The sequence below is a fragment of the Prionailurus viverrinus genome, chromosome A3, assembly GCF_022837055.1.
Source record: "Prionailurus viverrinus isolate Anna chromosome A3, UM_Priviv_1.0, whole genome shotgun sequence".
Taxonomy (NCBI): Eukaryota; Metazoa; Chordata; class Mammalia; order Carnivora; family Felidae; genus Prionailurus; species Prionailurus viverrinus.
In genome coordinates, this window is record NC_062563.1 from 18,200,024 (window position 1) to 18,216,967 (window position 16,944).

Genomic DNA, 16,944 nt, shown 5'->3' on the forward strand with positions numbered 1-16,944 from the left:
TGATTGCCTCACTTCCCCCAGTCTCCCACCCATGGGCCTTAGGATTGCCTACCAGATAAGATCTTATATTCAAATGCTTGTTTCCCAGTGTGTTTCTGAGGGAACCAAAATCTGCAATATTCAGTGGAACGTCCTGACAATGATCACTTCTAACCACGTCCACTGCCACCATCCTGGTAAAAGGTCCAAGGTACCATCATCTCTTACCTGGACTATTGCAACAACTTCCTAACTGATCTCTCTGCTTCCTCCCCCGGCCTCCTAGAGCCTGTATCCCATATGTGAGCCAGAGCATGCTTTGTAAAACATAAATCAGATCAGCCAACTGCACGACTCACATCTCTCAGTGGTCTTCCCATCTTACTTAGAGTAATACCCACCTCATTACTGGTGACCACAATGCCTTATATAACCTGAACTGTCCCAGCCTGTCCAGTTGCTTCCATCACCACCCTCCCTGCCTCATCCTTGAATATGGTCATTTGTTACCACCTTTGCACCTGCTATTCCCTCTGCCTGGAAGACACATTCTGCTTTTGGCATGACTGGATTTTTTGCATCATTAAGAAGTTAGTTACCTGTTACCTTCTCAGAGAAGCCTTCCAAGACTGTATCATCTGAAGACATTTACATCTTCCATCACTGTCCTTTTCCCTGCTTTTTTCTTTTCTTGTCTCTTTCCGGTATCTAAAATCCCATATGTTTGCTCTTTCATTTGTGATGTCTTCCAGTTGACTGGAAGCTTGAGGGGGACTTTGTCTATTTCTCTGTATCCTGAGTACCTAGAACAGTGCCAGATGCATATTAGGGACTCAATAAATCTGTCGAATGAACAAATGGGTTAATGAACAAATGACTCCCCTGCTGGGCCAGATTTGGGCCCACGACACACACAAGACATCAATGGCATTTGAGTCATGAACAAGTGATTAAGTCCATGGAGGGGCCAAGTCTGTGTTCCCTCCAGGTCACATCTGAGAACACAGAAACCTTTATAATGAGTCACCCATCCCAATGGGTCTCTTTCTCCACCTGGCTCAGCAGCACATGGATAAAGTCCTTATTGCAGGCCATTCTAACCACTCTCTCCTTCTCTTTTAGGCCTTGCCAGAGGGGCAGACAGCTTCATGGGACACAGCCAAAGAGGATGAAAACCGCAATAAGAATCGATATGGAAACATCATATCCTGTAAGTGCCCTCAGGGTTTGGGGAGCAGCCAGCTTGGGGCCCAAAGGGGCCCCAGGCTACTCTGGTCACACAGGAAGCACAGTTTGAGGTATCATGACTTTGGCCAGACCCCACTTCTAGGGCTGCAGGTGTTATAAGGTGAGCACCTACCAAGCAGGGCCCGTGTGGGCCAAAACCCTTAGTGGCACTGAGCCTGCAGGAGAGCATGTTTTGTGCAGAGGTAGGGAGGCATGCAAGGTCTTTGCCTTTTGCTCAACAATGAGCTTTTACATTTCTATAATCACCTCTGATGCATAGTTTGATGAAGGCAGTGGTGCAGAGCAGTTAGAGCCCCCCTGGAGTCAGACTGCCTGGGCTTCTACCCCAGCTGTGGTGCCCTGAACACATTACCTCACCTCTCGAAGCTTCAGTTTCTTCACCTTTGAGATGGTAAAAATAATAAAGATAGGGTTGTTTTAAAAAGTTACATAAACCCTTTCACGGTGCCTAGCACCATTACTCTTAGCCATAGAGTTAGTTTCTCAGGGTCACTCATGAGCAGCATGGATAAGTTATTCCACCTTCTTTTAACCGGAAATCACCGAATACCCATCTGGGGACATGGAGTAAGCCAGGTTGGTGGGGGATGGGCATGATCGGATGTCCATTTTGGAAAGATCATGAGGGTAGCTGATCGGGAGGGTGGATCTGACTGGGAGAGATTGGAGGCAGAGGGACCAGTCGAGAGGCTACTGCAGTGGTCCCAGCAAAGGATGATGAGGCCTGAACAAGAACAGTGACAGTACTTGTATGTGACTGTGCCTAATATTCAGTGCTAGAAGGTGAGGGAGGGAGATATTGTAATGGACCTTCACACCATGCACAGGTCACACACAGTATTATCCCTGCCAAATATCAGTCTGTACAGCCTTCAAAGCAACATAAATACAGAGAGGACAAAGTTACCTCATACAAAATGTTGACCACGTGGTCTGACTAGAACAAGAGTCTCTAACAGCCTTTGTCCACCATGATGTAGTCAACCTGAATCTTTTAACATCTCACCAATTGTGTGTATAGCATTTCTGGTCTCAACTCTCAGGATAACCCAGCCTAGCAAAAAAAAAAAAAAAAAAAAAAGGAGGGGAAAAAAGGACCCTGAATAACAAATTATTTCTAGCATAGTTCAGTGTTTTGTTTTGTTTAACTGTCTAGACATTGCCTAAGAAAAAAACTTGGAGGAAGAAGGCATAAGATACAGGCAGCTTGCAAAGGAAGAAAGAGGCAGAAGTTTTAGCTTAGCTGTTTCCTGTGCTGATTTAGGAATGGGCTATGAATGGTAGAACTAATCAGAAAACACTTATAATTTGTCTCTTGGAAGATAGTAATGCAGGCAGGAAGATTTCTTGCAAGTGAAGTGTTGGAAAGAGATGCTCAAACAATCAGGAAATGTATTATTAAGACCTGTGATGCGTGAGCTTCCTCTGAGCCAGCCCTGTGCTGGGCCCTCAATCTCTGCTCCCAGGGTCCCGTTCCAGGCACATGTAGCTTCTCACTCTGACCATCCTCTGCTTCAGCACCGTAAAAACCATGTCCTAAAATACCTGGTCCCTTGTCTGTTCCCCCTATAAGACTGTGAGTTTAGGTAGGGTTCACTAAATTATAGGCTGTGAAACCTTAGGTGACTATGCCAAACCTTAGTCTTCTCTCTGTAAAATGGATACAACAATGTCTTCCTCCCAAGGTGTTGTGCAGACAAGAAAAGATAAATGACTAGAACGTAGTGAAGAGACAGACCCTGCCTCCCTGAGAGGCAAGAATATCCAGACTGGGCCGGGCATCCAGGCGAAAGCCTGTGGGGGCCAAGGATGAGAAGCCGAGCCAAGCTGTATATCTTCCAGACTTCCCTCCTCATCCTCAGCACCCAGTACCTTGGCTGTGCCATTGTCCTCTCTCAACTGAACTCTGCCCAAGCCTTCTTCCTGATGATGCACATCTAGTCTGACCCCCACCTTCCACCTATCTGGTATCTGACAGAAGCCAGCAGGACCTCCTCAAAATGTGAATTGGATCCTGTCATTTTCCTACTGAAAATCCTTCAACTGCCTTTCCTTCATTTCTAATTTTTTTTCCACTTGGCATTTTTTTAAATGTAACATTTATTTTTTGAGAGACAGAGTGTAAGCAGGGGAGGGGCAGAGAGAGAGGGAGACACAGAATCTGAAACAGGCTCCAGGCTCTGAGCTGAGAGCACAGAGCCCAACATGGGGCTCAAACTGATGAGCTGTGAGATCATGACCTGAGCTGAAGTCGGATGCTTAATCGACTGAGCCACCCAGGCGCCCCTCTTTCCTTCCATTCTATGCACTTCCTACCCAAAGGCCCTCAGCCACCTCTCCACTCCCACTCCATACTGTGTGTTCTCCATCACAGTTTCCTCAGCTAAGCCATACTTCATTCAGTCCCTTGAGCTTTCTGTGCTCATTCATGCCATAGGGTCTTTGCACATTCTGTTCTATCAAAGTGCCCTTCCCTCCTCTCTTTGCTCTGCTAAGGTCTACTTATTCTTCAGATCCTACTTGGTCACCACTTCCTCAGGGAATTCTTCTGACCCTTCACATTTGGTCAAAACCTCATTATTCATTATTCACTCCTTGAGCACAATGTATGTCTTATCATCACTGTGATTTGAGAGGCATTTGGATGACTGTCCGTTGACTGGCTGTTTTCCTCACTGAAAAATAGATGCTGTGTGACAGCAGGTGGATGACTGTCTTATACTTCTGTGTCCCCAAACCTGGCATATGACTGGAACTTAGTAAATAGGAACTTAATGTTGGCAAGCAGACGCTCTGCAAAACCCCAAAGGGCTTGAGCCATGGCCCTCTCCCTTCTGGCTTCTCAAGTAAAATAGAAAATACGCAGGAAGGTTGGAGGGAGAAAGACTGGAATAGGACAATGTGGGGCACGGTGATATGCTGGTAAGGAAGACGGTCCTGAGCCTGGGTGGGGGCAGAGACACGGGACACAGGAAGGGGCAGAAAGAGAACAGCCCTGTCCTCTGTGAGAGCTGTACCTTGGACGCAGGATTCCAGGTAGCAAGGAAAAACAATGAAAGGGATTAAACTCCACCACTGGGGGTGCAGAAAATGCTATCAGCACGTGTCCCACCCACACCCCACAGCCTCACCAGCAGGTGGTCTGGCATTCTGGATCAAGACTAGGGTGAGCAGGCAAGGCACCCACAGTGCAACATTCAAGGAGATGCCACCCTCAGCTGCAGGAACCTGAGAGCGAGCGCCCCTTTGAGGTGTGTGCCCTGGATGCCTCACTCGGTTCCCCCTCGTGCTGCCCTGTCTGCCTTTCTTCACCTGAGGGCTTGCTGCAAAGCTGGGCAGGACTCTCCGTGCACAAGGCAGTCTCTCCCTGGCCGGTGAAGTAGCCCAGCTCCTCACTATCCCACGGAGGCTGTGTTCTCCACTTTTTCCAGACCCCACAGGGACTGGGCAGCAGCTGTCCACCACAGGAACGAGCTTGAAAACTCCCCCTTATGGGGGCTACCTCCTCAGCCATCTCACTGTCCCTTCCTCACTGCTGCCCCTGCTCCTTTACAAACTATGTGCCCTGGAACCCTCTTCTCACATCCACTTCTGGGCAAACCGAGAGGAGGCAGAGGGAATTCAGACACCTAACGATACCACCTTGACAGGCTGGAACAAGCCTGAATCTCAAGGGTCAGTAATTCTACAGTATACTGTGGCCGGAGTGGGTCTGCGCTCAATACAAAAGGAGACAGTATCAGGCAACCAGTGTGTTCAAAAGCCCTGGAAGACATACCGGGGAACTGAGCAAAGAAAGAGTCCTGGAATTGAAACGAGAAAGGTGAAAAGAGAAACAGCCCGGAGGAACAGGAAGTGTTCCTGCCCTTGTATGTGTCCCTCCCTAAGGCAAAGTCTGCCGTGGTTTGATAAATAGAAATATGCTTGGCACAAGAAGAAAACCGGGTGTGATTAGCATCTTAAGGAACCCAGAGCTCCGGGAGGCTGGAGTGGAGGACAAAGGCCCAGGCCAGGAGGACAGAAAAGATTAAAGGGGGGAGAGAAGGAGGGAGGGCACTGCCTGCAAATGAAACAATGAAAGAGAATCCCTGGCTAAATAACCCCTTTCTTCCAAATGAGGCTGTTCAGAATTTAGTAACAGAGACAGTGGGGCTTCCAAGGGGTGAAAGCGGCAAGGAAGCGAAAGGGAAGGAAATGAATGGGGAAACAGAACAAAGAATTCTTTGCTCTCAAGCAGCTCTGGGCAGAGAGTGTGGACAAGGGGAAATTTCTAGAATACCAAAGCATTCCCATGCAGAAGTTCTGGTGGGGGCTTCCTGGACTGCTGGAAAGAAGTTACACTGAGGACAGGAAGTGAGCTCAGGGGTTGCCAATGTCATCAAATGAGGCTCCCCTTCTGGGATCCATCAGGGTCCCAGCAGGAAACAGACGGGACCCTCAAGTAGGATGATTTGAACAGAATTTAATCAAATCTTGTTTGTATAAAGGTGGGAGCTAGTTCTAAGGAGATGGCAAGGAACAGTGCAGTGCTTGAGGCTAAATACTCCCAAGGAGAAGCTGCCAGGACCCCCAGAAAGAGAGAGGGCCTGGCCGGAGGCATGGCCCTCAGGGGCATTGCAGCCAGCCCCAGGTGACCCCAGCAAGCAGGGCTGAGGAAATGAGCACCTTGATGGAGTTCTCGGCTCATCCGGTCTTCTGCAGGTGCTTTGCCATTGGCCACACCCAACCCAAAGCCAGAGAATAAGGGAATCTGCAGACCTCATCCGCTGGGCCCCCGTGTACTGGAATATTGGACATGGCTTCAGGCAGAGGTGGGGTTCTGCTCTCAGTTCAGCCCTTGACCTTCTGCATGTGACCTTCAGCGAGGTCACTTCATCTCTCTGCCCCTCAGTTTCTCCATGCACAGAGGGCAAATTAAGATGAATGAAAACCAAATCTAAATGTGGTATACAGAGACTTTTAAACCCCGCTGAGACTTAGTCCAGCCTCTTTGAATTCACAGGCAAGGAGCGGCGGTCCAGAGATGTAGAGTCCCTGCCCAGGTCACACAGCAAGTGTACAGGACAGCCACAGCCAGCACTCTGGTCTCGTGCTGTCAGGGTCCCACATGGCCCCTGGCAAGGAGTCCTTCTGCATCAAAATACATCATGTTCTTGGTGCAGGTGGTGGGGGCAGATGGGACATGCTAAGGGCTCTAACCTCAGAAAAATGTCAGGCTGGGATGAGCAATTCAGAGAGGCCATTCTCACTTCCAGGGAGGAACCCAGATTCGGAATAAACCCAGAGGCTTTTCTCTGCTGACTCCTGGGAGACAGCACTGGGATGACAAAATGGGTGCCTTTTTCAGTGCTCCCAACACTTGGCCCCCTCTTCTCCTTTGCAGTCTCTGAGGGTGGCCCTTGCCTGGGTCCCACAAATGGGTGCTAGGGCAGAAGTCATCAGTGCCCTTGTTCATCACAGGACTTGTTCTGGCCACTGGAGCCCCCTCTGCCAGCTTGCAGGGCAGGCCGGAGGTGCTAGGACGCGAACCATCCCCAGGAGCAGCCCCGAGCCACTGACAGGGAGCGGGTGCTCCCACACTGGCCGCTGTCCCCTCAGACGGAAAGACTCACTGGAGCTTCCAGCAGGGCGAAGCCACAGCTGTCTGCGGTGGCAGCTTGCTTGAAGACACATCCCTTACCAGATGCCTTCCTTTCTCCGTGTCCTTCCCATTCCCCTTCCCAGCGTCACCTCCCATACCAGCTACTTGCGCTCAAATCCTTGTCTCAGCTTCTGCTTCCAAAGGAACCTGAATGAGAAACCCTCCTCCTTCCCTCCAGAAAGTTCCCTCATTGACTGGGTGAAGGCTGGACAGCCTGCTTAGGATGAAGCAGTAAGTGCATCAGGTAGGCCACTGTGCCTGTGACTTCTCCAGGCGCTCTGCCCCGCCAGGCCTGACCCCTCTGCCTGCCAAAGGCTCCATCTAGGGCCCTGCAGAGGGGAGCCGCCCAACCCAGCCAGCCCGGAATGGGCAGAACAAGGAGGTATGGAGACCGTCAGGCTGTTTCCCTCCCCTTCCCCAGCCACCCTCTCTCTTGATAATGGTAATTCAATCAAGATTGAATGTGCAGACCTTTAGCTTCAATGAGGTACCCAGGCAGTCTCAGCAGAATTGTCTCCCTCCTCCCTACCCACTCGTGCAAGATGATGGCATTAACATTTCCAATCCTTCTAGGAAATGATTTTTCAGCTCCGCAGTTCATCGTAATGAGCCAAATCTCTTTTCTCTGAAAAATTACACCTTTTCTTTACCTTCCTCAGTGCCCGGAAGACAGGAAGAAAGAACATCATATATCCAAGTGATATTCTCTCCCCAGCCCCACCTCTCTCAAGTGATTCTCTCTTTAAGTGGATTCTACTCAAGAAGACCCATTTGTTGGGTTACTTTTGGTGGGGGAGGAGGGGAGGAGAGGTTGTGGTTTGTCTGCAGAGTGAGAGCTGCATGCAGGAGGAAATAGCCCTCTCCTGCGGGCTGGGTGTGGCAACACAGTGGGATGGGCAGTGTTGGGACCGGAACTGGCATGGAAGGGGTAGATAGGGGCAGTGGGTCTTGGGGTTCCAGGAGGAGTAGGGATCCCACCACTCTATGAGAAAGCTCTCGATCCTACACCTTCTCCTGAGTTGTTAAACTTCTTGGAGGCTTGAGTTTCTCATCCATCAAGTGGGGTGATGATATTTAGAGAGACTTCACAGGGTTACTATGAGAATCAAGCAGCTGAGCCTCCATAAGCTTCTAAAATAGTACCTGGAAGGAACATCCTACTCATTGCCCATGGGTAAGTTCCTCTGCCTCACAACCCAACACAGGCTGGGTGTCCAGTCTCAGGGTCCAATTCCAGTAAGATCGTTTGGTCTTTCCCAAGACAGATTGAAGTGAATAACCAGGGCACTTCGATGCTACATAATTGGACACCAATCTGCACACCCAGACGTGAGGGTGCATCAGCGTCTCCTAGGGGGCTTGTTAAACTATGTATTTCTGGGCCCCACACTGTAGTTTCTGGCTCAGCAGGTCTGGGCTGGGACTCAAGAATTTGCATTTCTAACAAGCTCCCAGGCATTGCTGAAGCTGTTGGTCAAGAGACTACATTTTGAGGACCGCTGATCTAGAATAATAATTAAACCGAATTTACATATTTGTTTTTGATTTCTTACAACACCCCAGGTGCTTTCATATCTTACCTCTTTTAATCCTTGCAATATATCTACAAAGGAAGATTTGATTTTGATGTTATAGTTGGATAAATGGAGGCTCAGGGAAGGTAAGGAACATGCCCCAGGTGATATGGTTGGTCTGTGACAGAGCTCCTGCCTGCCCCCAGAGTCTACCTGATCCCTTAGTCTCTCCCGCGGAAGGCAGGGCTGGCCGCCAACCTGGGCACAGGGCAGAATGGATCTGCGGGTGGGGTAAAGGGTCAGCTCTGGGGAGAGGCGGAAATTTGAGCCCAGGATCCAGGCACACTCTGCCAGTTCTGTGCAGAGGAAAGAGCCTTGCACCGGAGGCCAGGTTACCTAAAATCAGCTGAATGGCTTTTGAGTAAGGGGCCCTGCCCCTTTCTGGTTCCCAGCCTCTCAGACACAATTATAATGATTATTGAGTACCTGCTGGGTGCCACACACTGTAGACGACTTCAGTAAATAGGGTGCCCTTCCCTAAATAGGATGTGAAGAGGGGAGCCACAGGTTAATCAGGTCGTCACAGAAATACAGCTGTTCTAAGAGCTCTGAAGATAAGTACAGGGAGCTCTCAGAGTCTGGAGTAAAGAGATCATAGGAAACTTCCTGAGTAAGGAACACTGCACTGAGACCTGAAGAATGAGATGTTCCCAGACTTATGGAGGTAGGTTGGGGGTGTTCCTTTACATGTGCAAAGGCCCTGTGGTCAGAGTAGACATTGTGCATTTGAGCAACGGAAAAAAGAGCATAGTTATCAGCTTAGCGTTTAGGGAGGGAGATATGAGGCTGGACTGGGAAGTGGGTCCCAAACCATCAGATCATGCAAAGCAGTATGGGCTCTGGTAAGGCTTTGTTCCTTGTTAGTGGTGCCCTGAGCGGATTCATACCAGCTTGCAAGAACAGATTGTTAAATTTTCAGGAATCTTGTGAGCTAGTTGATGCCATGTTGGTAGCTTGAAATTAGTCGTGGTGGGAGTATTTATACCACAGAAATCAGCAGACTGTACCAATCAGGGCCTTTTTTTCCCTCCAGAGAGCTGTTTGTTAAACATTTAGCAGCATACCACTGGTCTTTGTCTTAAAATGACAAGGAACAGATTGATTCCAGAGGGACAGTGTTTCTGTTCCCCTGGCGTTGTGTTCGAGGGAGCTCTTTGGATCTCTATAGAGTCATTGCAGTTATGTCTCCCCTTCTCTGGCTGCCACCCGTTGTCTTCTCCCCACAAGCCCATCCTTGCCCATCTCCCACCTCAGCTGAGAACCAGGTGGGGCCAGCCTCTGCTCACCTCACCACGGAGGGGTCTGCTTCTCCTCTGTATGACTCTTCTCAACTCCTCTCCTTGTCTGGAATATCAAACGAGGAGTACCAAATTAGCTGTTTCTCAGGCTTGCGAAATGTAGATAGAGCATAATGAACATTCTGGGCTGCCTGTAAATTACCTTGTATAAACTCCTTCCCATCGCCCGCTGCCCCATCTTTCTCCATGTGCCTGTGGATAAACACAATTTTTTATCCTTCTAATTATATAAAGTTAGAAGGAGAAGGGGATGCAGAATAATATTAGCATCTCCCAGAAGGAATAAATAAACCATGAGGACACTGCTACCCCTTGCAGTCCCTTTCTGGGGAGCCTATGGCTGATTTCTGCCCTTTAAAGTGTACGTGCAGTAGCTCCTTGCCTCCACAGAAGATGAATTTTCATTTGGTACTGAAGGGCAAATGGGAACACTACATTTCTAAGCATCTCAGCCCTCCGCTCACAGCCTGCCTCATATCCAGCCCAGAGCCACCGTTTATTAATCATCTGCTTCATACCAGGCACTGTCCTAGCACTGTTTTTTTTTTGTTTGTTTTTTGTTTTTTTTTAATTTTATTTTTGGGACAGAGAGAGACAGAGCATGAACGGGGGAGGGGCAGAGAGAGAGGGAGACACAGAATCGGAAACAGGCTCCAGGCTCTGAGCCATCAGCCCAGAGCCCGACGCGGGGCTCGAACTCCCGGACCGCGAGATCATGACCTGGCTGAAGTCGGACGCTTAACCGACTGCGCCACCCAGGCGCCCCCTAGCACTGTTTTTTTTAGAGCAGTCTTAGGTTTCAGAGGAAGGGAGCAGAACATACAAGAATTCCCATATACTGCCTCCCTCCCACCTACATTCAGATTCCCCTATTATTAACACTGTGCATGAATGTGATACATGTGTTACAATTGATGAGCCATTATTATTGGCTAAAGCCCGCAGTTTACATTAGAGTCTATTCTTTGTGTTATGTAGTTCGAAGGGATTTTGAAAATGTACAATGACAGGTATTGATCACAGTATCGTACAGAATAGTTTCACTGCCCTAAAACTCCCCTGTGCTCCACCTGTTCATCCCCCAACCTAGTCCCTGACAACCACTGATCTTTTTCCTGTGTCCATACTGGAACGTCCCAGAGTTGGAATCACACAGTCTGAAGCCTTTTCAGACTGGTTTGTTTCACTTAGCGGTATGCATTTAAGTTTCCTCCATGTCTTCTCATGGCTTGATAATTTATCTCTAAATATCACTGAATGATATTCCACTCTATGGATATACTACATTTGTTTACCCATTTATATATTGAAGGACATCTTGGTTGTTTTCTAAGTTTTGGCAGTTGTGAGTAAAGCTGCTATAAACATTTGTGTGCAGGTTTTTGTGTGGACATAAGTTTTCAACTCATTTGGGTGACTACCAGAGACAGCAATTGCTGGGATCTCATATGATAAGAATATTTTTAGTTTTGAAAGAAACTGCCAAACTGTCTCCCAAAGTGGCTGTACCATTTTGCATTCCTGCCATGAATGAACAAGAGTTCCTGTTGCTCCGCATCCTCACCAGCATTTGATGTTGTCCGTGTTCTGGATTTGGGCCATTGTAGTAGGCGTGTAGAGGTATCTCATTATGGTTTTCATTTGAAATTCCCTAATGATGTATGATGTTGAACACTTTTGATACACCTGCTTTCCATCTGTGTATCTTTTTTGCTGGGGTGTCTGTTCAGATCTTTTGCCCAACTTTTAACACGTTATTTTCTTGTTGAATTTGAGAGTTCTTTGTATATTGTGGATACGAATCCTTTATCTGATATGTCTTGTGCAAATATTTTCTCCCAGTCCATGGCTTGTCTTTTCATTCTCTTCATTCCGTCACACTTTTCATGCCTGCATTTTCTCGTGTAATCCTCCCTGCACTCCATGAGCTATACAGTATTGATTCTACTTTGCTAAGGAACCCAAGCTAAGAGAGATCAATTGACTTACTAAGTGGTAGGGCTAAGATGTGAACCCAGATCTGACCCTCAGCTCCATACCTCACATCGTCAGTGTATCCCACTTGCCACAGGTTAGCACATGCGGGAACGAATTTTTGTCCTTTCATAATAAAATGGCCTTTTGTAGACTCAGAAAATAGAGCTACCCTGTATTTGGATGCCTTGCAGAGCCCAGCATGGGTACTTGTGTCTGAGTACCTTTATACGGCATGGAGAGCCCTCTGTAACCTAACCCCTGCCTGCCTCCTCTCTCTCTTCTCCTGTTGCTAGTCTCCTCACACTGTGTCCACAAGACAGGAAGCGGTTTTCAGCCTCCCTGAGTGCTTGCTTTTTCAAGAGTACTGCCTTCACTCTTGCTGTTCCCTCTGATGAAAAGATTCTTTCTCATTGTCCACTGGTCAAGGCTTGACCACTTCTCTTTTTTAATCTGAGAGAGAGAGAGAGAGAGAGAGAGAGAGAGAGAGAGAGTGTGTGTGTGTGTGTGTGTGTGTGTGTGTGTGTGTGTGTGTGTGCATGAGCGGGGGAGGGGCAGAGAGGGAGAGAGAATCCCAAGCAGGCTCTGTACTGTCAGCATAGAGCCAGATGTTATAGTTGGATAACCGTGAGATCATGACCTGAGCTGAACTTAAGACTCAGACACTCAGCCGGCTGAGCCACCCAGGCACCCCAAGCCTTACCCACTTTTAATTCACATAGTATTTCACAAAGCCCTCCCGTCTCCACTTTCTAGACTTTGAAGCTCTACTTCTGTGTACAGTCTGCTTCCCGAACCACACTGACAGATTTCTTAAGCATGTGTATCACTTTGGTGGCACTCCCTTAGGCCAGCCAGCCTGTACGTAGTAGGTTCTTCGTGAGTGAATGAAGAGAAGAAATTGACAAATACCGTCATCTGGTGCATAGAGGCCCCTTTCACCTTTGAGAATATATAACTGAAATTTTGTTTCTTTTTGATTTTTTAAATCGTTTTTGCCTTCAGGTTTTAAGTTTCATTTTAGGTTAAGAAAATTCTTCTCAACGTTTTAAACCAGAATTTCTGTTTCCAGTGCTATAGACCCCAGGGGCAGTCATAACTCAATAAATAAAGGAGATGTTTGAATCAATAAGTCATTAGTGAGACCAATGAGTGAAAACACAATGTGTGTTTTTACTTTTTTAGGGCTTACAGTTTCTTTTTAAGTTTGTTTGTTTGTTTGTTTGTTTGTTTAGAGAGGAAGAGAGAGAACCAGTGGGGGAGGGGCAGAGAGGTGGAGTGGGAGGGACAAATGAGCCAAAGCAGGCTCTGTGCTGACAGCAGCAAGCCCAATGTGAGGTTCAAATTCACAAACTATGAGATCATGACCTGAGCTGAAGTCAGATGCTTAACTGACTGAGCCACCCAGGCACCCCAAGGCTTACAGTTTCTGTAACCACTGGTAACAGGGCTTACCAGCCCCAGCTGGGACTCGGGTGCTGGGCCTTTCCTGAGTCCTTGCCGGAGCAGGGGGTCCCCCTGGAAGCCCCACTTCCAGGGGCTAGAATGCTGCAGGAGCTGGGACCGGCCATTTGCACAGACTTCAGGAGCAGAAGTCCAGGGACAGCACCTTGTGCGGGTAGAGCTCGGGTTCAGGGTGAGAGGGACCTGAGCTAGAATCCCAGCTTTGCCACTCACGGGCTGTATAACATTGGCAACTTACTTAACCTCTTTGAGCCCCTGTTTCTTCATCCGTGAAGTGGGAAGGAAAAAAATACCATATCATTATGGCCTTACTGTAGTAATCTACAGAGCTACGTTGAGGAATTAAGGGTTGAGTGAGATCACTTGTGTAGAGTCTGATACCTGCATGAACTCCATAAAGGTGCACTTTATACCCCACTCCCCCCAGCAAAGGGATGAGTTAGACCTCCCCCCTGTTTCCTCTAGCTGCTTCCACCGAAACTCTTGCCCATGATGAGTAAGAAAAGTGGCATCTGGTATATCTCTGTGTCTATCATAGTGCCTGGCAAATGACACATGCTCAATTAATAATTTTTAATTATTTAATTAATGGATATGAAGTAATGTCCTGTCCATTCCCGGGCCTGTTTGTCCATCCTAGGACCCATTCCTGGCCTTCTCCTGTTCAACCCCTGCAGGCTTCATTTCTCAGTCTCTTTGCCAGCTGGCCTCCAGCTGGGTTTGACCAAGGCCGTGCACTGGTGAGAGACTGGAAGGCAGGGAAAGGAAGAAGCCGGAGTACTTCTTCTCCTCTGTCCCAATCGCAGACACCTCCTATAGCAGCGAGTGAGGCTCCTCTTTTTCTCCAGCTCCCCGCCCCCTCCAGAGAGGCCCACGGGCTCTAGCTTCCATGGTGGGGCTGTAGCCCCCAGCTCGGATAACCTCGCCTCCTCTCTCCGTGCCGCCATCCCTAGGGAGGCAGTGTCTCCTTGCTGGTGCCGATCTCTGAGTTACCACCGCCTCTATTTGCCCTGTCAGCTCTTCCATCACCAGGTGACCCCTTGTCTGGCATTAATTCTCTCTGCCATGTGCGCTTGAAGCAGTTTCCAAAACCCTGCTTAGACCTCCGCTTCGGAAGCAGGAGTGTCTGAGCTCAGAGTTAGGAGAACCCCATGCTCAAGTTCCACCATCCATGGACCATGTGGCTAGTCAGTCGTCCCGAGCCTCAGTTTCCTCATTTGTAGCGAGGGCTACACTGCTTGTCTCACAGGATCATGAAGTGATCCACTCGTATGCTCACCAAGGATTTGTGGAGCTCTGAAGGCACAGAGGATGGAACAGGGAACAGAGCAATAGTGTCCCTGTTCTCAGGGGCTTCTGGTTAGTAGCAGTAGATGTGCATGAAAACTGCAAAGTGCTTCATGAGTCTTAGCAGGACAAGCTGACCCCACTCCCTGACCCCGGGGACGCTTGTGGGGAGCACTCCAACCCACTGGCTGGGAACCCTGGCCTAGACTGGACCGTGGATGCAGTGACTTACAGTGGTGGGCACACAGTCACCTGGACAGCAAGCTGAGCCCCTCCTCCAACCAGACCCAACCAGGGTGTTTCGTTTTTGTGTGTCTCTTAGCATGGCAGAGTGCACTTTAGTTAATTGTAAAGGATTAGCCTGATTCTTCCGTACAAGGGGTTTTTTCATAGTTTTTATTTGATGTTATTTGAAATAAGCATGCCATTGACTAAACCTTGCAAATCTTGTTTATGCCTGGATTGGGTTTGAAAGGGTATTCTCTGTAACATGACTTTTGGTTATTGATGATCTCTCTTATAATGATGTAAGCCATCTTCACTTGAATGATTGTATTGGTAACAGTATGTGGCCAACAATTTACTTGCACCAATACCCCAAGAGGCAAAACAACAGCATTTGTGCACATGTGGAAAATAGGTAAAGTTGCCATTTTTCAGCAAAGCAGGAAAGCGGAGCATGTTAGTCCAGATCCAACACTTCTCACTTCCTGAGTGTTTTGATCTCTCTTGCACTGTCCTATGAAGAAGGTATTTCTACCTCCCTATTAATGACAAAATCACTGAGACTTAAAGGAGCAGGTGACTCACCCAGATAGGTAATGACAGAACCAGAAGGACAGGCGGAAACAAAGAGAAGGCGCACGTAGTGCTTTTTAAGGCACGGTGATCTCCCTGAGCCTCAACTGCCTCATCTGTAAATGGGTATAATAACTGCAGGTGGGACCAGGGGTCAAATGAGAGAGTAAGAAAGCAGTATGATGCCCCTATTGCTGATACATGGCAGCTCTTCAGGAGGGTAGTGCGGGCCCCTCACCGGCAGGCCTCTTACCACCCACCCCCTTGTTTTCTGCTCGCTCTCTCTCTCTCTCTCTCTCTCTCTCTCTCTCTCTCTCTCTGCAGATGACCATTCCCGAGTGAGGCTGCTGGTGCTGGATGGAGACCCGCATTCTGACTACATCAACGCCAACTACATTGATGTGAGAGTCTTCATGGGGCTGGGCGGCTGGGCTCTGGGGCCGGTTACAGCAGGCTCAAGATGGATGGCTGTCCCCCAGACGCTCCCCCACAAAGTGGCCCTCCCAGAACATGTCCAGATGCAATTAGCATAACCCAAGTTGATGATCCATCTAAAATCGCATCCTCTTTCAGGATGGCTGGAGTAGCCTACTCTGTGGGGTCCCAGGACAGCTGCCCATCTTGTTCATTCACCCATTAATTCATTTGTATGTGTGTCTGTTTGTCCATTCATTCATTCATTTGAAGGTATAGCCATTTATGCACCACAAATTTAAAAGCGCCTGCTGTGTGCCAGATGCTCTGGGAACCATAAAGCTAAAAGTGCCATGGTCTCTACCCTTTAAAACCTGAGCAGGAAGATAAGCTATGCACATCAATAATTCCAGGGCAAACGGAAAGTGGTAAGTGTCATATGTTCAGATAAAATGCTGCAGGGATTCAGAGGACGGGGAAAAAAAATCTCTTCTTCCATCAGGAATGCAAGATGTGATGTGAACCAAACTTCAAGCATGGGAAGAATTTAAAATTAAAGAGGGAAAATGGGCCTCTGGTTAGAAAAGCACAAGCCAAAATGTCGCAGCTGGAAGCAGAGGGTGTGTGCAGCTGAGGCTGAGGGGAGCTGAGGCTACATCACGGGAATAGCGGACAGTAAGGCTGGAGCTAGCTAGATCATTGGTGGTTTACCATCAGACTTAGAAAGCCGGACTTGGTTCTATAGACAAGAGAGGGCTACTGAAAGTTCTCTATCATGGAGGTGACCAGTTCAGAGCTGAGCCTAGGGATGATTTCTCTGTCACCAAGGGTAAGATAGCTCTGAGGGAGGAGAGTCTGGGATTCAAACACCGTTAGGAAAGGGGCTGCTTCACCATGGAACTGAGAGACTTTGTGAAGGGGGAGCATGGCCACAAGGGCCAGACGGACATGCTGTTATAACCAGTGTAAGACAGCCTGCTCAGGACCTCCGTCCGCTAGGAGCCCGGGAGCCTTGACGAATGGCTCAGAGATCCACCTCGGTGCCTCCGATGCCCAAGTGCTTTTACAGACAAGCTGTGAAGTGCAGTGGTATGCTTTTAAACTCCCCATAATCTAGGCTCATCCAGATGATTCATTGATTCAACAAATATTTATTGAGCCGAGCCTTACGGTAGTCATTTGTCTGTTTGTTCTCAGATCTCTTTCTTATCCTTCCCCGTTCTCCTTTGCATTGCTTATATGAGTGTGTGTGTGAGGGTGGTTGTAT

The 16,944-nt window shown here is 48.4% G+C and overlaps 1 protein-coding gene across 1 annotated transcript in view; it reads left to right on the top strand.

The window, feature by feature from the left end:
* PTPRT (protein tyrosine phosphatase receptor type T) overlaps positions 1 to 16,944 on the top strand; it is a 795,219-nt gene that overhangs the window by 718,441 nt on the left and 59,834 nt on the right. The window contains exons 20-21 of the mRNA XM_047852741.1: positions 1,102 to 1,189; positions 15,588 to 15,664. Of these exons, the coding sequence (XP_047708697.1) occupies positions 1,102 to 1,189; positions 15,588 to 15,664 (165 nt within the window). The remainder of the gene's footprint in view (positions 1 to 1,101; positions 1,190 to 15,587; positions 15,665 to 16,944) is intronic.